General features: G+C 40.5%; 1 protein-coding gene across 6 annotated transcripts in view; it reads right to left on the bottom strand.

Moving 5' to 3' along the window:
• The window catches only part of rbfox1 (RNA binding fox-1 homolog 1), a 303,171-nt gene that overhangs the window by 16,315 nt on the left and 260,987 nt on the right, over nt 1-25,869 (bottom strand). For all 6 annotated transcript variants that reach the window (XM_063018467.1, XM_063018468.1, XM_063018470.1 and 3 more), the window contains 6 exons: nt 25,479-25,571; nt 23,393-23,453; nt 22,177-22,230; nt 15,288-15,420; nt 13,797-13,836; nt 5,036-5,100 (listed from right to left, as the gene is read on the bottom strand). In XM_063018467.1, the coding sequence (XP_062874537.1) occupies nt 5,036-5,100; nt 13,797-13,836; nt 15,288-15,420; nt 22,177-22,230; nt 23,393-23,453; nt 25,479-25,571 (446 nt within the window). The remainder of the gene's footprint in view (nt 1-5,035; nt 5,101-13,796; nt 13,837-15,287; nt 15,421-22,176; nt 22,231-23,392; nt 23,454-25,478; nt 25,572-25,869) is intronic.

The following is a 25,869-nucleotide window of genomic DNA, read 5'->3' as shown; positions in this document are numbered from 1 at the left end:
ACTGATTCTTATGAGAGAATTTACAGTGTATAGAGGATGACGCTATTTTCTCTGTACTCCTCCACCGCTCATGCTGATGCCTCAGCCAAACAGTAGGAGTGTCCAACTAGTGCCGTTATCCTTCTGATGTGGCTAACTATGTCATTTGGGTACCCCAGTCTGGTCTTTCCCACCCAGCAGACTGGAGGCCAATTTTGTCTGCTTAGCCAATTGTGCCTGCTAGGATTATCCCGCTGCACCACCTAAAATGCTTCGACATCAACTGTAGTCAACATATCTGCACAATCATGGTATTGATTATGAATACACAGCTGGTGTGTTTGCCCGCGGATTCAGGACGCATTTGAAAACTGTGTCCATACACACGGTAGGTCTCAGCCTGGAGTCACCGGTCACTGAGGTCAGTGGTCTAATGCAAGCACTGAAGCTGACCAACAGGGTTTAGTGCGGTGAAAAATGGCAACACGCTCTCCTGCCCCATCTAGTCTTAACCTAGAGCATTTCTGATCACATTTCTGATCACAGTCAATCCGTTTTTATATGATTTTTGAATGTGTAAATTTTTTAAAAATATATAAAATATATAAAAGTGCTTTTGTGTTGTATAAAGTTCATAATAAAACCTTGAACGTGATTTTTCTATAAAAAAAATGGTGCATGCATATACGCATTGCGCTAAACTTTAACAAATGAAAAGAAAATGACTGCACGATTAGCAGGTTTTGACTCCGGCGTTCAGGAGAAACACTGTAATGGATTGTTGTTGCAAAAATCATAATTTTTTAATTATGCTAAATAATATAAACAAATTAGAGGGTGCTGTAATTTTCCCTACATCTTCTAGAATTAATTATTCCCCTTCCACGGGGTAACACCATGAACCATTCAGTGGAACAGATGTGAAATTGCCTGCTAACCAAGCATAATTAGACATTATGAGATACTGGTTTCAATCTCGGTATTTTCATCTCCGGTGAACTTTTAGCCTTTCGGATTGACCCGGAAAACGCATATTAAACACTACATGGCAAAAGTATGTGGATGATCATTCTACTGATGGAGTTCCAGTATTTAAGCCATAAGTAATTATAGAAACTATATTGTTTGCATTAGAAATGAGCTTTTCTTGCACCAGCATAACTGTATAAGCACCAAAACAAGGTACAAAAGACAGTTTGACAGTTTGGTGTGATGTAGAAAGCTGAACGTGAGCCAGGCCTTCTTGTCCACATCAATGCCTTTAAAATACTTGTGGAAATCTTATGCAAAACCTTCCAAAAGAACGGAAGCTGTTATAATGCAAACAGAAAAATCAACTGCATATTAATGCCCATCATTACAGAATGGGATATCCATCAAGCTTATGCTCAGGTGTCCACATACTTTCACACAGTGTAGATCTAAAATGTTCGCTCTGATTGTAAGATGATCCAAAGCGACCATCAAATTTCTTCCTCAAGGAAGTGTGTCAATGTCACAATGATACAAGAACATTACCAGCAACCTAGTAACTGCATAGGATAGAATAGCAATCACCTAACATCATCTACCAACCACCTGGAATACCATATTAACCACAGAGCAATACCCTAACAACCACCTGAGAAACCACAGCAACACCCAGAAACCACCTTAAATACCACAGAGCAACACCCTAACAACCACCTTAAATACCACAGAGCTACACCCTAAAAACCACCTGAAATACCACAGAGCAACACCCTAAAAACCACCTGAAATACCACAGAGCTACACCCTAAAAACCACCTTAAATACCACAGAGCTACACCCTAAAAACCACCTGAAATACCACAGAGCAACACCCTAAAAACCACCTGAAATACCACAGAGCAACACCCTAACAACCACCTGAGAAACCACAGCAACTCCCAGCAACCACCTGAAATACCACAGAGCAACACCCTAACAACCACCTGAGAAACCACAGCAACACCCTAACAACCACCTGAGAAACCACAGCAACACCCAGAAATCATCTCTTTAACAAAACAAAGCAGCTGTACTAAAAACCTGTGCTAAAAATGAATGTAATGATTTTGTTTTTTTATCCCGCCGGACCCTCCCTCCTCTGGACAAGCCAATCATGTCCGTGTAGGTGTCTCGCCGGCCAATAAACTGTGTTTTACATTTCAATGACATGTCTTAGAATTTTCCTTACTCAGAAATGTAAATAAAACAGACCCCACAACTTTTGGTGTGTCTGTAAATGTAAATAGAACCATAAACAATTTGTATCACAATGCCAGTTTATTCAGAATTAATTAATAACGTATAATATTTTTTACTGCTTCATCCTTAAAGGTAAACAAATAGCTGTATTAATAATTCTGTCAGATTCAGAGCTTAAAATGTCCAAACTGTTTGTGTAAAATTACCCACCAATCATGTTACACCACCTGATCATGCGAATCCCAAACAGAAGAAAAGTGCTGCTGGTAGCCCAGTGATTCACAACAAGGAATCATTTCAGAGTGAATCATTTCAGAGTGAATCATTTCAGAGTGAATCAGCAATGAATCATTTTGAGAATCTAAAACATTTAAAAATCAAATTCTATCACTGTAGATCACATCATGAGCACTGGGTCGTTCTTATATGAAGATAAACATTTACTGCTGTTACTGGTAAAGGAAACCAGGAATCATCGTAGGTTTTACATCACAGAGGTCGTATAGCGTCTTCCTTGTATATTACCAGTTAATACCTGCGTAAATGTGTGAAAGTGGCTAAATGTCGTCACGCTCTGGTGCGTCTGACGCTAGAAGAGCGAACGCTTGATTAATGACTTAATTATCTTACTTCTTGAATCTCGCACCTGACAACATTCGCACCAGCGCTGCCTCTGGAGAGGCTCTGTTAGAGGTGCTGCTGGGAGTGTGAATGTGTTAGGGAGTGTCTTTGTGTCTCAGTGTGTGTGTGTGTGTGTGTGTATCCAACAACACAGGACAAGAGAAACAGAAGGACGACAGAAAAAAAACGGTTAGCATAAAGGTGAAACACGAGGGACAGAACAGTGTTCACGTTTAGACAACACACACGTTACACACATCACACTCAGCAGCATGCAGAGAAAAAAAACAGAGAACACATAAAAGAAAACAGAGCACACGCATGATTGGGCTGTTTTTGGATGTGAAGGATAATCGTTACTTTGTACAGCTGAAGGTTTAATGGAAAATCTTCATTAGCACACACCTTTATGATGAAACCTCATTCTTACATGTTTCAAATAATAATAATAGGACTATTATTATTATTATTATTATTTTCTCCCGATTTTTAGCGCATCAAATTTTTTCCTAAAATTTTTTCCAAATTTTGTCTACTGGTGCTGACCCCTGCCCTGATTGAGAAGAGCGACCTGACACACGCCCCCTCCGACACGTGTGCAGTAGCCGACTGCATCTTTTCACCTGCACGGGGCGAGCTCCTATGTGGATCAGTCTTGTGCACGGAGAGCCACACCCTGATCAGCATTATTCCTCGACTCTGTGCAGACGTCACCAGTCAGCCAGCAGAGGTCGTATTTGCGTCAGTTATGAGATCCCTATCCGGCTCCCTACCTGGATGAACAACAGCCAAACGTTCATGTAGCTGCCCAGCCTGGCCGGATGGCAGAGCTGAGATTCGATATGATGTATATGAGATCCCAGCTTTGGTGCGCTAGCGTATTTGACCAATGTGCCACTTGAGCGGTATTATTATTGTTATTTTCATTATTATTATTATTATTAGTAGTAGTAGTAGTAGTAGTAGTAGTAGTGGTAATATTCATGGGTTTATTATTATTATTATTATTATTATTATTGGTAGTAGTAGTAGTAGTAGTAGTAGTGGTAATATTCATGGGTTTATTATTATTATTAATATTATTATTATTATTATTATCATTGGTCGTATTTTCTGGTAAACGTCAGAATAGAATTTCCGAGCCCAGAATCAGCAAAGCAACCCTGTACGGTCACACCACCACCACCATGACTGATTTTTCATGTTCTTACTTTGGGATGTCGTGTGAGCGATTACTATTTTACACAAGGGTTGGTGTTGGAGAGCTTTAAAATATACAATGATCATATAAAACTGAATTTTGCGTTTATTATCCACACCATATACAATATTGTTATAAATCTAAATTGAGTAATTATAAAATAAATGAATAAATACATAAATAAAACTGTAGAACTGTACAAGAAAAGACTATTTAATTTGCTTCAGCTACTGCAAATGTCAAATTCCAGACCAATTAACACAACATATTACACAAAGAGAAAACAACAACACTCAGTGCTCACCAATCATTTAATTAAGAGACTAAGGTATGCAACGTGCATATCAATAAAGTAATTCATCCAGTTTAATTGGGAAGCCAATTTAGCAAATGAAACAGAGCTTCAATACGTTGGTCCATATAGTGTACACGTCCATTACACGTGTACATAAACTTCTGACTTCAACTCATATTCAAGTTTGAAAATCATCAAAACGATGCATCTGAACGATATTTATAATGCACAGATCTTTCATAGTGACCTGACACTAATCAGGTGACCAATAAAAGTAATAAATACATTTCCACTCCCACCTGCCGTCAGTAGGACCCCCGAGCACAAGACGCAGGCTACTTCCACAAACAGCATTTACATTAATACCAATAAAACGCTCGTACACAGACTCGGGAATTACACGGCTGTAAAATAAAAGGCACAGCCTCTGTCACATGGACACGGACGCAGCGAGCAGAACACCGGGGTTAATTCTGCAGTTGTAGTCCTCCATGGATGCCTATCGCTATTACACTGGCTGTGACATCTCATTTGATTTAATTTGCCAATTATCGTGGCGCGAGATGAGAATTAGACTAATAAATCTGCGTGGCCTTTTTTCCTCCCATGCTCGAGGCGGGTTTGCCCTCGAAGGAAAAAACGCTTCGTGTAGTCCTGGGAGGTCTGGGTCTGGTGGACTCACTGTGTGTGTGTGTGTTTGTGTGTGTTTGGAGCAGAACGTGTCTTACCTGTCACTGTAGGCGGCAGCGGCAGCGGTGGCAGGCTGGGCATAGCGGTAGGCAGCATAACCACCCTAACACACACACACAAACACAAACAGACATTAAGACACTCGAGAGTGCTGCCACACTCACACTGCTATGTAGTTTGTGAAACAGCGCATTTCAGTCATCTGGTATGTTTATCTAATATAACTAAGGCCCTAAAAAATTCTGGATAAGAAAATCGTGCTACGGACCATGAAACAAGCCATTTCCCATGTAATATGCAATTTGCTGTAAAATTCAAACTTTAATGTTTGTGTTTAGCGATTTAACGTTTTTCATTCGTGCAGCGTTCAAGTGCCTCACATTTACTGGTTAATCTGCACTATGAGGCACCCTAGCAATCCTACGGCAATTCAGTTAGTCAAAATGTCCAAGATGTCGACGTGTAAAGCAGCTAAAAACACGACAGGTAACTGAGTTTGGAAAACTAACAACCAAGTCTCTGGACGCAGGATGGGGGGTGTCAAAACACAGACAAATATTTATACTGTATTTCCGTATTTGAGACGTAGCCTCGCATTGTCACTGGATGTTCTCGGTTTACATTTAACTATCAAGGAAGCTGTGCTGTGTATCATTCGATTGATGAGTATTATTTAAACTGAAAACTGAACCCATTTCTACATTAATAATTTGACATTTTCATCCATGTTTCTGTAAACATCAGAAATACCCAAAACACCTTCAGTCAGGTCCAGTGTGCATCAGGTAGAATCTGGCAACCTGGTTACATTCTGTATTTATAAAATTAGTTGTCTGCCTAAAAAGAATGAATCCACACCACTAAATCAAAAGAATGATGCTCTTTTGTAAGACTATTTTTTATAAATATTAAATCTTTCCAAAGTTTACTTTTCAGCTGAAGGCAGCAGTACTTGGGACAGAGGCGTGTTTACCACCGTGTTACATCACCTTTCCTATTAATGACACTTCTTAATCGTTGGGACACTGGGGACTCTAATCGCTGCAGTTTTGAAAGTGTAATTTTCACCAGTTCTTGCTCGATACGAAACTTCAGCTGCTTAACAGTCCGTTCTCGCCATGTTCTGATTCTCCTCTTCATGATGCCGCGTACATTTTCAATAGGAGACAGATCAGGACCGCAGGAAGGCTTTCAGCTTTTGTTAAAGCTGAAAAAAATGTTTAAAAAACCCTGATTTAGACCAGTGGTTGTCCGTGGGTCATTTAGTACTGGGCCGCACAGAAAGAATAAATAATTAGAAATCGCTACAAAAGCAATTAAATTTTCAATACTCTTTGGGTGTTATTGTCTCCAATCACCACTAGGTGGGAGCAGCAACTCGTTTAAGTGGAAAAACGTTCAGGATTTACACTGATTTTCCATTCTATAGTTATTCTATTTTAAATTCCGCCGCCCACGCCGGTCTGTGAAATTATATCTTATATGAAACCGGTCCATCGTGAAAAAAACGCTTGGGGACCGCTGCTTTTCACATTGTAACTACATCTTCTGTTGTTTTACCCCGAGGTGGTTCTGATAAAAACCTGTTTACCCTCTTGAGGTTAAAGACTGCAAGTCGAGACTGCACTGCCAACAATGCTGCTCCTGCTAGATGGGATGGACCTGGTGTGTTTGCACCAAAAATGTCCAGAACTGACAACAGACTTTATCACAGACTGGACTGAACAATAAAGAACTCCATTTATTTATTTATTTTTGCTAGTTATAACTTTCAGTTCAGTTAGTTAATTAGTTAATTTTGTGTTTGTATGATTTGTGTAAATCCTATTTATTTAAATTATCCTCCAGGCCACCCAAAAAGGATGGGGGTCCCTGCTGAGTCTGGTTCCTCTCAGGGTTTCTTCCTGTAATTTTAAGGGAGTTTTTCATTGCCACTGTCGCCCTACACTTGCTCAATAGGGGTTTTTGGTCTGTTGGTCCTGGATTCTGTAAAGTTGCTTTGAGACCATGTTCATTGTAAAAAGTGCTAAAAATAAATTTGACTTGACTTGACTTTAGACGACAGTTTACAGATGCTTGCCATCCAATCTGACAGAGATTAAGAGGATCAGGCATGAAGAATGGGATAAACTGCCTAAAACAAGGTGTTAAAGTTGTTTAAAAATATATTTGATTTTTTTAAATGACAGTTTACAGATGCTTGTCATCCAATCTAACAGAGCTTAACAGGACCTGGCATGAAAAATGAGATAAATTGCCTAAATGAAGGTGTTAACATGTTTTAAGGCTGAATAGCTCCATTAGTATTTTTTTTAAACCAAGACCAGGCTATTCTCAAAAAATCTCACCCACATTTAGTGTTAAAGTCTGAACGTTTGGTATCTAATTCTGCTTTAATGCTGATAGAATAAAAACTGCAAAATGTTTTCAGTGGCAAATATTAGATAATGACTAAAAATCTCATGAAGGGTTTATGCACTTCACTACACCCCCACCACACTGAGACTATTATCCACGGCACGTTCATTTTCCGAATGACTTTGCAACACGAGCAGCGCTTTATTCACCCAAAACGCACTTCAATTCATAATCACTGTTATTAAATATGAACGAGCTAATTACCAATCGCTGGTCATTCTGTTAAAAATAATACAACCCACTTTCTCATTCATGTGCTGGAGGAGTTAATTACGCATCGCTGTCATGATACCATTTTTCCTGCAACAACAACAACAACAACAAATGCTAGTTCAGACACATGGGACGCTAACGTCGGCGGTTAAATTAAGCAAGAGAAGCGGGTCTGTTTCTGGTCCACGTGCAGCAAAGTGCTAAAGCTCAACCTGTAGGGACAGAAGCGTCCATACAACAGCTACTGTTTCCCCTTCAAAAGTCCCATAATGCAAATCTCTGCACAGCAGCAGGATTGAAAAAATAAGCCATCTGCCTTTCTGTTCTCCAGACTGTTCCATGTCCACGTCCCTCACCTCTGCTCTCTCATAACTAGCAAAACGATTCTTTTAAAGTGTTTGTCTTAATGAATTTGATTGAATTTGTTTGATTTTAGCGATACCCAAAAGTCCAAAAATGCTTAGTCATAGCCTTGATTTTCAAACCAAATTCATTCATTCATCCTGGACAGGGGGCACGGCACATTTACATTTTCAGCAATTACTAGATGTCTTTATTCAAAGCGACTTTTGTATACATTGCAAGCAACTGAGGGTTAAGGGCCTTTCTCAAGGGTCCAACAGCGGCAACCTGGCAGCTGTGGAGCTTAAACCAGTGACCTTCCAATTACCAGTTCTGCTGAGCTACCACTACCAAGATGTGACGCTACCCAAATCACTTGAAGCAAGGGTACCAAACCATTGCAGGACATTAATTTATACATTAATTTATTTGTTCATTCAATGAAGCAATTTTGAAGCAATGCCCATAGAAGAATCATTTTTGCTTTCCCAAAGAATCTTTGTGCTCATTTAGGCACCAATGTTGGTCAAGAAAGCCTCAGTTGATGTTCCAGTTCATTCCAGAGCTGTTCAGTGGGGTTCAGTAAGGTCAGGGATCTGTGCAGGATGCTGGAGTTTCTTCCTGGAGTAATGCTGGAGTAATCAGCCTTTCTTTATGTCTTCAAAGAGCTTGCTTTGGGCCTTCCCTAAACTGTTGCTCCAAATTTAGAGGCATATTATATCCTTTATATTACTAATGTTGGGACTGAAACACATGAATTCAAATATTGGAAGGAGCGTCCCAATACTTTCGTCCATACAGTGTACATTATTTACCAAGAGATGTGACTGTAACTCCTGAAATTATTAATCTAAAGAGATTTGTATGTCCACATACTTTTGGATAAGTATTTCATATATTTAAACACATAACCAGGCAGCCCCTGGCCCAAATATTACTGCATTGTTGCCTGGTACTGATCAACCCATGACTCGGTACTGTTCTGCATCACACTGGTTTGGAACCTTTGCTTTAAGGCATCACACTGCAGCACTTTTCTCTTCCAACTCCCATCTGATTTTCTCCCTTCTCTCTCACTTCTGTGTGTCTGTCTCTCTCTCTCACTTCTCATTCCCTTCACCTCTGAATTCGGTTCACCCCCCCCTGCGCCCTCGTTGCTTTTTTTCTGCCACACTGCAGCAAACCTCCCTCGCTTCCGTGCATATTTTCTCTTTCTCTGTGTTTTTCCCCCAGGCTATCACACTGCATCACTCCTCCATCGCTCCCCTCTCGCACAAAAATGGGGTTTCCCTGCCTCATGACTCATCACCTCATTCCATCCTGACGCTCCCCCGCCCGCCCCTTTAACACACCGAGCCGTTCAGGCGAAGAAGGGGCGAGATCGGTGGGGACCCAGGGCGCACGCAGAACCTGTATTTAAAGCTCCCTAAAGTCCCACGGCTGCTGGGAGCGTCGGGACTGAGCCGGTGGCTCGAGCGGAGCGACAGTGTGATCAAGAGTTTAATACTGATCCGGAGCGGGGCCATCATTTATCTTTATGACTCGCAGCAGGAAAAGAAAGAGAGAGAGAGAAACCGAGAGAGAGAGAGAGAGAGAGAGAGATGGCACGAGGGACATCGACAGAAAGTCTGTTAGACAGAGAGAGTCGTCTTGTGAAGCCAGACTTCATTTCATACAAGATTAAACATACTTGGTGAATAAAGCTGATTCTGATTCTCCTTTTTTGCTTTCCTAAAGAATCTTTGTGCCCATCTAGTCAAACAATTAGTACAGCTGGGCACAGATGTTGGTCAAGAAAGTCTTAATCAACGTTCCAGCTCATTCCAGACTTGTTCAGTAGGGCTGAGATCAGGGATCTGTGGAGGATCACTGGGGTTTCTTTAATTTAAAACAAGCTTTTCTTTATGTCCTTATAGACTTTGCTATGTGCACAGGGGCACAGTCATGCTGGAACAGGAAAAGACCTTCCCTAACCTGTTGCTGCAAAGTCTCACTCACTCACTCACTTTCTTAACCGCTTATCCAATTAGGGTTGCGGACGCGGTGCTGGAGCATATCCCAGCTTTTCAATGGGCGCAAGGCACACAGTAACACCCTGGACGGGGCGCCAGTCCATCACAGGGAAGACACACATACACACCCATTCACCTATAGGGCAATTCAGTGTCTCCAATTAACCTGACTGCATGTTTTTGGACTGTGGGAGGAAACCGGAGCACCCGGAGGAAACCCACGCAGACACGGGGAGAACATGCAAACTCCACACAGAAAGGACCCGGACCGCCCCACCTGGGGATGAAACCCAGGAACTTCCTGCTGTGAGGCGACAGTGCTACCCACCGAGCCACTGTGCCGCCTGCTGCAAAGTCTGCAGCATATAATTTCTTTTATATAATTGATGTATTACAACTGTTAGCAATTGTTGTGGCTGAACCACAATCATTAATTAGAAGGACAACCCAATACTTTTGTCCATAAGATAAAAAGTATTTGGTTTAAACATGGGTGCATTTCTGCATTTTAAACTACACTATTCCATATTAATGAATTTTTTTAATTAATGCAAAACTCCGCTCAAGCCTGGATGTCAAATGAGGAGGGTTGGATGCTTGGCCAGCAGCATATCCAGCATCGTAAAAACTATAAAAAAGCAAAATAATGTATTAAATAAAATAACATTAGAAGAAACTGTACTAAAACGGCATGTATGAATCTACTAAGCAAAACTGTGGTCAGACAGATGCTAAACAGATGTTAAAAGAATGAGCAGCTATTGGAAGAAGAAGCTGCATTTGTGTTGGAGCTCAAGGATGCAGACTCATAAAAAAGGAAGCAAAATGCAAACTGGTGCTTTAATTTAACAGTGGTAGCCTAGTAGCCTATCAATCAAAAGGTTGAAAGATCGAGGCCCTTAACCCTCTCTGCTCCAGGAGCGCCGTGCGATGGCTGACCCTGTGCTCTGACCCCAGCTTCCAAACAAGCTGCGATGTGCGATGTGCGTTCTATATACCGCAGTGAGAATAGAATCAAATGGTAAACCTATCTGTAAAACCGGATCAGAATCCTTTGGTGTTAAACTGGAGTGTTGTAGAAGGTCTGTGGGCAGAACAATGCTCAGTTTCAGTGCTGTCCATACCCAGCTTCTCCAAATACTTTCTCCAGACATTAAATCACATCAGCGATCACGGCTGGAATGCACAGATCAGACAGAGAGAGCTTTTTCCGTCTGCAGTGTGTGTGTGTGTGTGTGTGTGCAGGACTGACATCTGGATCACTGAAGCGCACTTCTACACGTCCGTCCGTCCGCTGTTGTGTAAAATGGAGAATAATTGAGCAGCACCTGCTCTTGCTTTTGCTCTGGATTTGCATTGTTTATTCACACCGCTCGTGTTCATTTCATTCATTTTAACAGCTCTAACAGCTTCATTCAGGTCAGGGATGCAGTGGGTTCTGAGCCACATGTTCACACACTGCAAATCCCCATAGTCATGTATTAAAATGTTGTGGAAAGGCTTCCTGACTGAGTGGAAGAAGTTCTAGCAGTCATGAGAGGAAACAACTCATATCAGAGCGTATTGTTTTGGATCTGATGCTTGATTGTGAGTTGTTCATAAATATTTGGACATGTACTCTTATCTAACAAATTAGCTTGCTGGTCAAACCATTCCAACCATTGCGTCTGTGGGAATTTGTGCCCAGCCAGCCAGGCAGTCAGGAAAAAAAGGCATTTCTGACTTGAAATTAAAACTTCAGCTCATTCCAGTGTGTTTAATATGGTGGAGGTAAAAGCACAAGTTCCTGCAGTTCCTTCACTCCAAACGTGTCGGACCAGGTCTTTAAGGATCTCTGTTTATTCTCAGGTGAACAATCATGCTTGAACATTACAGCACCTTCCACAAACTGTTCGATCCCCAGGTGGGGCGGTCCGGGTCCTTTCGGTGTGGAGTTTGCATGTTCTCCCCGTGTCTGTGTGGGTTTCCTCCTGGAGCTCCGGTTTCCTCACACAGTCCAAAACAATGCAGTCATGTTAATTGGGGACACTGAATCGCCCTATTGGTGAATGGGTGTGTGTATGTGTGTCTGCCCTGAGATGGACTGGCGCCCCGTCCAGGGTGTTACTGTGTGCCTTGCGCCCATTGAAAAGCTGGGAAAAGCTCTAGCAAACCCCCCCATGACCCTAATTGAGTAAGCGGTTAAGAAAGTGAGTGAGTGATTGTTGGTTTTCTAAAGGAATGAGCAATTAAAGAGTCTTAATAAGGTGCTGGGCCACCACAAGCCACCAAAAGGACTTGGATGCACCTTGACATTAATCTTCGAGTCTCTGGAACCGCACTGAAGAGTTGGAACACCATTCATCCACCATTTTCCCCAAAAAGACATTTTATCATCAATCATTATCATGCTCATTAAGCAATTTAGTGCCCCCACATGCCCTGTAGGGACATTGTCATCCTGGAAACACCCACTCCCATTAAAAATAAAAACATTACACTGATCAGGTGATCAGCCAGAATGACTCTGTATTCATTTGCAGTGATGCTTTCCTGTAGTGGAAAAAATGCACTCGAACCACGCCAGCCAATCCCGCCCCCCATCTGCACTCATTACAGTGTTAAATTTTTCCATTCATTTATTTCATATTTGTGAATATTTACTGCACATTTTTAGCACTCGTTGGTCTGCAAGCACGCCAGAGCTTTCTGCAAACAACGCAAACCCAAATGTGCTTCCTGGCCACTTTCTAATGAATATTCAATGAATTTATCACAACAGAATAATCAATCAGAGACGAAGTGGCACTCTGGCTAATGACAGAAGGAACGGAGGGTGCATTACTTCAGCCCTAACAACATTTCTGGGTTAATTTGTCACCTCTCTAGTCGACACCCATCTCCAAAGGCTGCGATATGCTGCCTCAGACGTGCATCTGAGAGAAGTCTTAAACGAATATAAGCCGACGCTTATATTGTTTATCTGTACATCAGGAGGTTCCTTAGTTGTCCATCAAAAACCGTAAACATGCAGTTCTGATTTGGTGAAAGTGGACAGTATATTACATACTACTGTATAAGTGCTGCTTAATTAAAAAAATCTGAAACCTCAAATAACCTCAAATGATTTAATGTTTAATGTTTTAATGTTTTCATATTCATTTAATGTTTACCTGATCATAGCCTACCAGAATTCTGTTAACCTATATCGATAATATTGTGTGACTACAATGTTTAGGTTAATTTTTTTATTTATACAGAGTTAATAATAGAACTAAAAAATAATAATTAAAAAATCATTTATTTTTTCAGCTTTTTATGCAATCATCCATTTCCTGTTCATCTATTTTTGGAAAACATAGTTACACAAACCCATCAGTTTGTTATTCATCCATTCATTGTCTGTTCTACCACCGGTTTATCCCGGTCAGGGTTGCAGTGGGTCCAATATATTGAACGAAATGCAGAAAACATGCCGGACAAGTTGCCAGTTCATCACAGGCACACACAAGGCAATTTTAGTGACTCCAAGTAACCAGACTGCACGTCTTTGGACTTGTGAAAGGAAACCCATGCAGACACAGGGAGAACATGCAAACTCCACACAGAAAGGACACTGGTTTGCTGTTAGGCTATAAGAAGTACCTGGTGCTCAGACAGCAGCAGGCCTGACTTTGGCATACAACATTACATGTAAATGTTTACTTAATTTAACAGGATTCACTGTGATAAATGCTTTGCAATGATAATATTTAATACACTAGTGATACTGAGGCTCAACAGTTGTAGAAGTCATCCAGCAAACAACAACATAAATGTAAATATTAATACTTACATAAATATCTGCACCATAAAAGCCGTCCTGGTACACAACGCTGGAGAATCACAAGAGAAATAAAGATCTATATAAGTGCAAATACTGAACCCAAATAAATCAAAACACATGAAGATTCATAACACAAAACCTTTTTTTAATTTAGCTGATCGATTTTAAAACACATCAATTGCTAAAGTGCAACTTTTTAAAAAAGAAGCTTAATGAGAATAAAAACAGGTAATGAAAAACATCCATAAAACAATATTCAATCACGGTGAATAAAAGGATTTATTTAATGTCCTCAGAATGAATGAAGGAAGAAATTTCCGCCAGCGTCTGTCTGTGTTTGATATGCGTTTATTGAATACGTTATTGATTTAGGGGCTGCTGAATGATTTCCTAAGAGCCTCGAAGGCCCAGGTTTTTGTAAGGAATCTCGGCGGAAATCGTCCGATCCGAGCGCACAGACACTTCTCATAAACCGCAATAAGTTTAAATTCCTCATTTAAGATACGACTTTCATATAGGCTAACTGTGTTAGCAGAATGACGTTAGCAAAACAATTTTAAACTGGCCCACATATCTCCGAAATCTCTTTATTTCCAGTTGGAATATGGTAGGAGATAAAATAAAATAATAATAAAATAAAATTGCCGGGGCCTATTGAGATGTTTAGAAAAGTCTATTTCAAGAGTCCTAGACCTTCAGAAACTTCAATTCACATAACGAGAGCTAAATAAATATAAAATAGGGCAGTTGTAGCCTAGTGGTTAAGGTACTGGACTAGTAAGTAGAGGGTCGCTGGTTCAAACCCCACTACTGCCAGGTTGCCACTGTTGGGCCCTTGAAGGCAAGACCCTTAACCCTCAATTGCTTAAACTGTATACTGTAAGTCACTTTGGATAAAAAAGCATCTACTAATGTCGGAAATGTAAATGTAAATATGAGGGTTGGAAGTATCATGTCCATGATATTAGAATGGAATATACAACGATTAGGCATAACATTATGACCAGCACTAACTTCTTCAGCAATTTGAGCTACAGTAGCTCGTCTGTTGGATCGGGCCGGCCTTCGCTCCCCATGTGCACCAATGAGCCTTGGCCGCCCATGACCCTGTCGCCGGTTTACCACTGTTCCTTCTTGAACCACTTTTCATAGATACTGACCACTGCAGACCGGGAACACCCCACAAGAGCTGCAGTTTTGGAGATGCTCTGATCTAGTCGTCTAGCCATCACAATCTGGCCCTCGTCAAACTCGCTCAGATCCTCACGCTCGCCCATTTTTCCTGCTTCTAACATCAACTTTGAGGATAAAATGTTCACTTGATGTGTAATATATCCCCCTTCCCCCCCACTAACAGGTGCCGTGATGAAGAGATAATCAGTGTTATTCACTTCACTGTCAGTGGTCATAATGTTATGCCTCGTCAAGTGTGCACATATTTTTGGTATGTATATATGTATATTACAGGCTAGAGGTGTGTGAGTGTGTAGGCTGTCCTACCCTCCGTATGCCGGGATGTGCGGTGGAGGAGCGGCTGCCCGGAACGTGTTGTAGACGGTGCGTCCTCTCCCTCTTAAGTGCGCCCCTCTGTAGGCTGCAGCTGCCGTGGCAGCCGGATATGGGAAACCTGGCACTGTGAACACACAAGCACATTAGGCATTAAACACTTACAACCATCACCGTTCTACTGTATCCAAAAAACTTTACTAAACAGGTTTTGTTTTCTGTCTGTTAACAGAAGCCCTGTGAATGTGGTAGGTGGTTTTAACCATTTATATGTGCAAACCTAACAATAGCAGTAGTCGTATTGGTAGTAGTCATAGCATTTATTGCACTTTTGTCTTGAAATGTATTAAAATATTCACATATAATTATGTATTCACAACAATCCCAAATGTTTTATAACTGAACCACTCCTTCAAGGTCCAAATTAGGCAGGAACCTTAGAGAGAAGTGTGCAGAAAGTAAAGTGCAAAGGGCTGGAAGTGCTCAGCAGGAGAGAACGTAGAGCACCGTTTTATTATTAATCCTAACAGAACAATGATGTGGTTTAAAACGACGTGAAGAATAAAGCTGTAGAGGAAAAAGCTCTCCTGCATCCTTTAATTAAACACTTTAAAAAACCTGATTTAATATAAATGTGACAGAAACACTGAATCATTTATACGGCTTATGGGAAATTCCAATTTTGAAGGAAAACGGCCTCTTGTAGAAGATAGAACACAATAATGGTTTCACTTCACCCTGACATGTTAAACCCTCAAGCGAGGTCTTGAGACGTGTCCATTTTTTATTTTTATTTAATGGAGTTGGATTGGGAGCGTCTTCTTTCCAGCTATACAGTATCAATAAGCAACATGTTATGTAATTAAAAGATCAAGCACGTCCGTCTAGGCTGGTCTAATTAAACTGGCTCCCATTTTACCCAGTCGTATTCTTCTTGGGCTTCCTGCTGTATGTTTAGTCCAGATTAAACGTATTTAAATTCAGACTGGCTGCTGCATAAACAACCACGTCGTAGCACCTACACTCTTGAGAGCTGCTCAGTGCTTCTCCTAGCACCTACTTATCTGTGGCCTTCACACTACTTGGTTTCCAATAGATAGATACTTATCTATCAATACTATCTATCTATCTATCTATCTATCTATCTATCTATCTATCTATCTATCTATCTATCTATCTATCTATCTATCTATCTGTCTATCTATCTATCTACCTGCCTGTCTGTCTGAATGTCTGTCTATATATCTGTCTGTCAATCCATCCATCCATCTGTTCATCTATCTATCTGTCTGTCTGTCTGTCCGCCCGCCCGCCCATCCATCCATCCATCCATCCATCTATCTACCTGTCTGTATGTCTGTCTATCTATCTGTCTGTCTGTCTGAATGTCTGTCTGTCTGAATGTCTATCTATCTATCTGTCTATCTATCTGTCCGTCCGTCCATCCATCTATCTACCTATCTGTAAGTCTGTCTATCTATCTGTCTGTCTGTCCGTCCGTCCATCCATCCATCCATCCATCTCTATCCATCTATCTACTGGAAACAAAATAGTGTGAAGGCCACAGATAAGTAGGTGTTTGGAGAAGAAATATTAAAACAAATGTAGCAAAAATCATAAGACACTTATGAATTCTCTTCCATGTTTATTTAAACTGTATGTAAACTTTCTCTTCTCTTTCATGCACCAAATTAAAATCACCACAAACACAGAATAATTATGTACAGTTTTATCCGATTTCCTCTCAGAAGAAGCCCCACCTTTAATCTGTAACCCGGGAACTTATAGACTACTGGTGAAAATCCAGGACGCTCTCGTGCTGCCTCATCATCAGCGATGCCTCTTTCATAAGCCTATAACCGTAAGGAACTGCTGATCATTAGTGATTTATTTTCCTGCTCCGTCTCTTGCTCATCCTCCCCTGACAGGCGCATGTGTGCACGCCTGTGTATTGGCAGTCGCCACACTTTGATGTGTAAACGGGCGGAAGAAAATGAACGTGATATATTTAGCATGGATGTTTACCGGATAAACAACTCAGATTTTGCTTGTTTGTGCAGCAGCGATGATGAAAAGAGGGTAACAGGGAAAGAAAGAGAAGTAAGAAAGACTTACAGTAATGAGAGAGGGTGACATGTCCCTTTCTAACCGCGGCTCATTTCTGTTGGGTTCTGGACTCTGATCATTCTGGCTGCTGAATAGATGTGAATTTGCTTTTGGAATTTGGATTATTGTCCTGCTGCATAGCCAAATTACACCTTAGCTTCAGCTTATGGACAGATGACCCTCCATTTCCGTCAGGAATGTTTTAACAGAGCAAAATATTCACAGTGTCTTTAATACTTCTAGATCCTGATGCAGTAAAGCAATACTACACCATCACAGTCCCACCACTCCACTAAGTACCAGTACCACCTCGTTGGATATATTGTCTTCCTACAAGACACAATGAGACCACTGGTGTGTGAATAGAATTGTGTTAGATGTTAGATTAGCACTATCTTGGTTTATTGAGACTCTTTTTTAAAGAATTAGAGCTCAGGGTTAGCCATCGTATGGCAACACTGGAGCTGAGAAAGTAGTTCTGCATGGCAGAGCTGGGATTCAACATCTCAACCTTTCACTTGATAGTCCAAAGCTCAACCCACTGTCTACTACCACTGTTTAAAGATCCACCTTCAGCTTTGCTAACAGTCTGACCAACACTGTGTTACTTTTGACAGGATTATAACTCACAGCTGCAGAATACAGACAAAAGTCAACAAAAACGTAATAAAAATGAGCTTTTTTTTTTTACTTTACAGACTGGAGAGAACGCGGCGCCTGTGAGCCACCCCGACCCTCCCCTCCACGCTTCAGCCTTTATACGCTTTGTAATCCGAATGGTGTTTTATCACAAAGCTAGCACGCTGTTCAAATGTGCTCAGAAAAAAGAACTTAATTAATGTACATGTTTAATCATCTCCCTACACATGCCGGGGTCATTCCGCATTGTTCCTCGGCTCGGAGCAATCCGCCCCTTTTAGCAGCCAATAAAGAAACAGTTGAGCGGCGAACACACGTGTTTAATGTCCTTGGTTACCTGTGTTAAAGCATGAACGTTCGTCCTGTATGACTTTTCTCTGCGTATTCAAAGAGCAAACACGAGCCGTTCAGTTTATTCTTTAATAGAAGATTAATTTGATGATATCATGTGAGAAAGGGGAAATAAATCTAAATCGTTTATCTTGGCAGCGCTACTGCAGGACCAGCAAACACACCGAGCCGGATGACAGACAAACTTAGCGTGGAACAGTGGTCTCTTTGCCAAAGCTGGGATGAAAACCCTCATTATAAACCATTACATTATGATGAGAATAATTTTGTTCACATTGTCTGCTTTGCCATGAATTACTTGATTAAGTGCTGAGATCTCAAGCTAGAAGTTCAAGTCTCAGCTACGCTACTGGCTAGCGGTTGCCTCTACGCAGACATGATTGGCTAACTAAAGACTTCTTTCATGCTTTATTAGATTTAAACTTATTAAAAAGAAATCACAGACTTTCCTGTTAGGATTTCTCACATAACAAACCAATTTAAGGTTTAATTGAGCTTTTTAAAGCTTTATTTAAGGACCCTGTGGTTATGAGGAGTAAAGATTAAGAGAAATTCTGTAGACATTTTGTTGCTTGTGGTTTGGTACATTAAGCTGCATCAACTTTGTACCCATTTCAGCTACTAACTGCCCTCATATGGGGCACCTTAAAAGCTGCTACTGTTCTGATCAACCATTAAAGCTCCAGGCTAATAGATGATGTTTTGTGAGGCTCTCTGAGGCGCTTCTATCAAAATTTACATTTACATTTTCAGCATTTAGCAGATGCTTTTATCCAAAGCGACTTACAGTACTGTGACAGTATATTGTCTAAGCAATTGAGTTTTAAGGGCCTTGCTCAAGGGCCCAACAGTGGCAACCTGGCAGTGGTGGGGCCTGAACCAGTGACCTTTCAATTACTTGTCCAGTACCCTAACCACTAGTCTACAACTGTCCAAAATGATATTGCAGCCGTACTTAATGAAACGACTGCAGATGTTAAACTTGGGTGAGCATATTTTGGTTTTCAAAAAAGAAAACACTTGGCAGGATGGCAGCATGGGCCAGACGGACACCTGAACTGGGTTAAAAGTCTGATTCGGGATGGGGGGATTGGCAAAGTAATTTCATGCAATTGGTGGCACCATGGCACAATGTGTATAAAGTGTATAAAGGGTTTAAATATTTAACAAATGCATCAATAACCATTCAACTATGTTATTTAGAGTTTATTAATAAATAAACAGCTATTTTTTAACAAGACAACTAACAAATGCATTTATGGTCAGATGATCTTATTACTTTCAATTCAGTATTTAGTCCTGAACAATAACAACAACAAATAAAATAGTTAATAAAATCAGCAGAGCAATTTCGACAGAATGTGGCTCTATCACGTACGTATCAGCTTAGCAGGTCGTGCATTCTGCTTCCCATGGATGCTGACCAAAAACACACAAAGAGAAGCACACGCAGACTACAAAAGCCGAATCCTGAACATTTTTGGTGATTTTGGTGTTTTTTAGATCCAAAAAAGAGGACATGACAGGGAAAAGAGGACGTATGGTCACCCTAAATAATAAACAGGGCCATTTCACGGACATGGGTGCACAGGTCCGGATTTATTTAGCCAAAGTCTGAGGACATAAAGGCTAATAAAAGCCGAGCTCTGTTTTAAGCCTTTAACTAAGCAAACCCATTCAGGGTGTTCTGCAGCATGGGGACAATTAATTATATAATAATTACACACTAATTATAATTAAGACAGGACAATATGGTGCAGTTTTAATAGAACGTTCAGGGAGGCTGAAAACTGAGACCAAACAGATCGATTTCGAGTAATTTCATGATTAACAGATTGCACGCAGAATTACACAAACGTCTATCTGGAGAAATTGGGAATATTGATTTTAATCTTCAAAAAACATATTTTAAGCCCTCAGTGGCTGCTGAGACACTGTTTCAGGTTCATCCCAATTTTGCAAAAGTGACTCTCTTTCTTCTCTACAATTAAAGGTAGAACCTTCATCAGAACTTTATTTAATAGAGGAGCATAATTCATAAGAACATCATTACCATGCACAATTGGATTATGAGGACCGGCGGATGCTTTGCAGGTACACATATATTGGTTGTACAATGGGGAATAATAAATAAAATAAAGATGTACCTGTGTAGATATTTTTACTGAGAATAATAACAGTGTTATTAGATTAGATCACAGGATTGCGATCTTTTGGGATATTGTGGGTATAAAGAGGAGGTACAATTACTCCTGCAGTATGTGTAAAATGAAAGCAACCCCCAGGCGTTCAGCCTCTCTCAGTCCCGCTGCTTTTAAAGACGGATGCTGGGTTTGCAACAGAGTCTACAAGCACCCCTGCTGGTGGGGCAACACACACGGGTATCTGCCAAATCCCAAATGTGTGCCAGAGATGAATCATCTTTTAACATTTAAATCAAAGCTTATTTCTTTTTTCTGCTTCTTGCAGGTTTGAAATTTATCTGACGTCTATCTGACGTTTGTTTTCTAGTTCACGTCCGTTCATAAGTGTCAAACACAGTCGTGGACAATTTTGCATCTCCAGTTCACCTCACTTGCATGTATTTGGACTGTGGGAGGAAACCGGAGCTCCGGGAGGAAACCCACACAGACACAAGGAGAACATGCAAACACCACACAGAAAGGACCCGGACCGGTACCTGGATGAAATGCAATTTATGATAAAATAAAATGTAATTAAAAAAAAACTGTTTTTCTTTTCCCTTTTTTTTTAATGATCATTCCATTGTCACCAACTCTAAACCAATATTTTTTTTTTTCAAGCCATCATGATTCAAGTTAATTAGATCATTCTGTCACCAACTCTGAACCAATAAGATTTATGCCATCATATCCAAACCAAAATATGATCAAATGTAAAATGTAAATTCTTATGAATGTTCTTAATGCATGAATGCTGTAAATGTATATATGTATGTGTATATGTGTGTATGTATATGTGTATACATTTATATATTTTTTAATGTCACGAGTATCCAAAGACAAATTTCCACACAGTGGATAATAAATGATTCTATTCTATTGTATTCTGCACCAATTAGGGTTCATGTCAACTACCTGCACCAATAGTTTTTCCTTCCATCCTACTCAACACAGATTATTGGTTATTTCTTCTTATTTTAGGCCATCTTACTCTAACCAATCAGGTTCCATGCTGACCTACTCTGAACCAATAAGATTTCATGATATCAAACTAAAAAATCTAAATCTGTGAGATGACACAGCAACACAGCATTCTGACAAATCAGTTTTTTAATAGCTTCAACATTTTGGTAGATTTGAGCTCATTTTTGCCTCATGTTACTGACCTGACCTGTTTATCCAGGTTCCTCCTCTAAAAAAATCAGAAGAATCAGACGATTTCTTTCCTCAGAAGCCACTCAGGTGCTTGTTTACTCTCTTGTCAACTTAAGACTGCAAGTCTTTCCTGCCAGGTGTTCCTATGTCCACATTTAGTTTCCTGAATCACAAGCCTGATCAAAGCCGCACACCTCTCTGTCCCTCTAACCAACAAGTCTGACTCATGACTCAAGAAAAACAAGCATCAAGAGTCTTCTCAGTACTGACAACCCTTGCTGTCTTCAACTGAAGACTCAGTATCTTCACTAAGTAATTAAGTGAGCACTTGGGTGAAAGGTTTTTTGTTGGGCCATGTAGGAGCCAGGTCAGATTCTTTTAGAATTCCACAAAAGAATAAAAAAAAGCCATTTACTGAATAACAATAATAATGTTGGACTAGTTCTTACCTGCATAGAATTCTGGGCTGTAAACCGCACCAACCACAGGATTCAACTTCCAGCCTGAATGTAAAGAGAGTGAGACAGATCAATTAGAAATAAGAATTTTGGTTTAATAGTTTCATCTCAGGTTTCATCTTCAAAAATGTCAACCCCTCTGACTGTTGAAACCATTTTCAAAGACGAGTTCAGACACTCATTAGTCACGTCATTTTGTCGATACTTGTTTTTAATTAAGCACAGAAAGCAAAGCAAAACTTCGTATACTGACATTAAGCCCTGGATGGTTCAGCTCCTGCATAGCTTGCTGATATCTTACAGCAGTATAGCCCATAAAAAAGCACCATGTTTATCTGCTGCATGACTTCTGCTACTCTCAAGGATCATTCAGACCTTAGTGTTTCTGATACTAAGAATGCAAGTGAGCTATGTTTTCAATCTGGCATTTTTGTAACAGGATAATAAATATACACAATATGGACAAAAGTATTGGGACACCCCTTCTAATTTTTGAATTCATGCCACAACAATTGGTAACAAGTGTAATAAATCCATTATATCAATTCAATGAAATGTTTCAGACTAACTGTTCCAACATGACTGTGCCCCTGGGTACAAATTCCCACAGGCCTTCTGTTTTAGCTGGTTTAGTGGCTGTTTTAGCTAAAAAGATCATATAGAAATCACTCTATTCTAAAACCATTAGTTTTGGGCCATATAGTGTACCATTTAATGTTTGTACTGGTGGATCATTGGGCGGCACGGTGGCTCGGTGGGTAGCACTGTCGCCTCACAGCAAGAAGGTCCTGGGTTTGATCCCTACGCGGGGTGGTCTGGGTCCTTTCTGTGCAGAGTTTGCATGTTCTCCCCGTGTCTGCGTGGGTTTCCTCTGGGAGCTCCGGTTTCCTCCCACAGTCCAAAAACATGCAGTCAGCTTAATTGGAGACACTGAATTGCCCTATAGGTGAATATAAAATCCCCCCCCCCCCTGTGACCCTAACTGGATAAGCGATTAGGAAAATGAGTGAGTAAGTGATGAATCATTTTAAGACCATTTATACTTTTTTACATGTATTGACAGAATGCAAGGTTTGGAATTATGAAACAAACTACCTGCAGCACCACAAAGGACCATGTACTAGGAGAAAAAAAGGACTGCAGGACTTTATATATTGCATAAATGTATAAGTATTTATAAGAACTGGCTGCACACTGTTGTTCTTACCGTTTGCATATGGGTTGACTGTCTTTTTGTTTGTCATTACTCGTGCCGTTGCGTTATTCACCTGAGCACAAACAATACAAAGTCAGCACAAAAAATACAAACACGAGTGGCTAAATATTATTATTTTAAATACATTTACATGCATTAAATTAAATGTATAAACATAATCAAAACACTGCAGTTATCATTACCATAGATTGACTGAAATCAAAAGACATACAAAGCAAAGAAATGAACATTTACAACATTTCATCAGAGATTATTCAGCATGCATCATCAAAACTTATGAGCAATTAAAAGAAACATGAAAAAATTAAATCAAATTAAATTAAAAAACAATCACACACCCGCACACAAAATGCACTCGACAGACGAAATGCTTGCTGCACATGAAAGATCATGCAGTGGAAAAAGGACGGGGGGTATAGAGTTGGGGCGTTAAAGCAAGAGAGGAAAAGTTTATTACAAAAGAAGAGAGAGAAAACAAAAAAAACAAAAGGACAAACAAGTAAAGCATTGTGCAACATACACTAAACCTTGAGAGAAGGTTGTACAGTCGAATAAGCAGCAAGATTAAGCGAAACACCAAGAGCAACTCATTGCAGAAATGTTAAAAAATGGGGTTGGGGGTTGGAAGGGGGGGGTGAGTATGCATATTTTGAGAATAAATGGTGTTTAAAGTCTGAGCAAAATGTGAAAAAAGTCAAATTCCGGCCAAAATCAGTTCTTCTCAAAGACCTACACCATACAGCTGATGGTCACATGACTAGTTTACATAGTGGACTTTAGGGAACATTGGGAACATCCTCTAATCTAGTCGTATCCAATCACCCTGATAGTGTTACACTTCACCCCTACTGATACATCCCTCCACTGCTGACTGAAGAGCTTCGCAACAGACACACGCCCCCTCCGACACGTGTGCAGTACCGACTGCATCTTTTCACCTGCTCAAGGCGAGCTCATATGTGGATCAGCCTTGTGCACGGAGAGCCACACCCTGATCAGCATTATTCCTCGACTCTGTGCAGGTGCCATCAATCAGCCAGCAGAGGTCATAATTGCATCAGTTATGAGGAATCCTGGTCATCCCAATCGTTGTTCATGTAGCCACCCATCCCAGCCGGATGGCAGAGCTGAGATTAGATACGGTGTATTCGAAATCCCAGCTCTGGTGTGCTAGCGTATTTTACCGCTGCGCCACCTGAGCGACTTTGATTTAATTTTTATCTCCTCATTAATGATTATACTTGATGCAAGCTGGTGACTTCTCTGTGCCCTTTTAAATATGGCTGCTTTGACTGCACTCTTTACAAAGTACATGAAACAGTGGTCTCTCTGCCAAGGGCCAAGGTCAGGAAAAGGAAAAACCCCAGCAGTCCCAGTATGTTCTGGTCGGACATATGCATATGTATACCACTAAATTAATAATCAAAGCTGCTGTGTGTATACGTTTAGAAAACCCACAAAAGGCTTATAAAGTTAAAAAAAATTTAAGATTTATTTATTTTAAGCAGAAATCAGTAAAATCCCAAAAAAACACCTTGACGTCTGTATGTCTTAGCAGTGCATGTAAACGTTCCTGCAACTGTACGCTCATGTCCACGTGTACTGAGAGAAAACACACAGTTCACATGGGAGTGTCACATGGGAGAGGGTTTTCTCCACTAGCTGTTCAAATTTCAGCGTTTGTTTGACTATTGTGACCACGGCTATAGGCCCGGTTGCCTCGACCCTTTGCGTCATAATTTTATGCATTTTAGAACGTCGTATCATTTTGCTTTAACGAAATGCAGGTCAATTAATGAGCACTGATTTGTACTGACTGCAGCTCCAACCATAAATAAAATACACAGGAGTGAAACAAAACTGTCAGAGTTCATTAAGTGTAGGTCATGAGGCTCAACAAAATAAATTGGGGAGTTTAGGGTGGGGTGCGGAGTCACACAAACACACATGAACACAGGAGCGATGCATCAGATGAATAAAGCAGACACATAAAATCACAGAAACACAAAGTACAGAACACAAAGCAAAACAGTACTGTGTTTTTTTGTTCGAGAAGGGAAATATTTGTTACATGCACCTCTATTTTACGGCCTTCTACCACCGTGCCGTGTAATTTCTCCCTCGCCCTGTCCGCATCAGCACTACTTTCGAAAGTTACGAAACCAAAACCCTGCATGCAGGTGGGAGAGGGGGGAGAACAACATGCACATCATTAATTCAGTCAGAAAACGGTCGCCAACAAAAAAACGGTAAGAATAAAAACCCCTTGAGCTCTACCTCACTGCCATTCTCTTACACATTACTGCTGCTGCTGCTTTTACAGACCTCCCTGCTCCTTTTTATTTGCCCCTGCGCCATGCAAGCATCAAGACGGGCAACTGTTAAGCCAAAGGCGTAAACAGTAATTTAGCAGTTCAGTTAGAACCTCTAAGGAAACAACGAAAGAAACGAAACGTCACCTAAAGTCA

The sequence above is a fragment of the Trichomycterus rosablanca genome, chromosome 22 (genome assembly GCF_030014385.1).
Source record: "Trichomycterus rosablanca isolate fTriRos1 chromosome 22, fTriRos1.hap1, whole genome shotgun sequence".
NCBI classification, from domain to species: domain Eukaryota; kingdom Metazoa; phylum Chordata; class Actinopteri; order Siluriformes; family Trichomycteridae; genus Trichomycterus; species Trichomycterus rosablanca.
The sequence above is the reverse complement of the archived record's forward strand: the minus strand, read 5'-3'. Positions and strand labels throughout refer to the sequence as shown.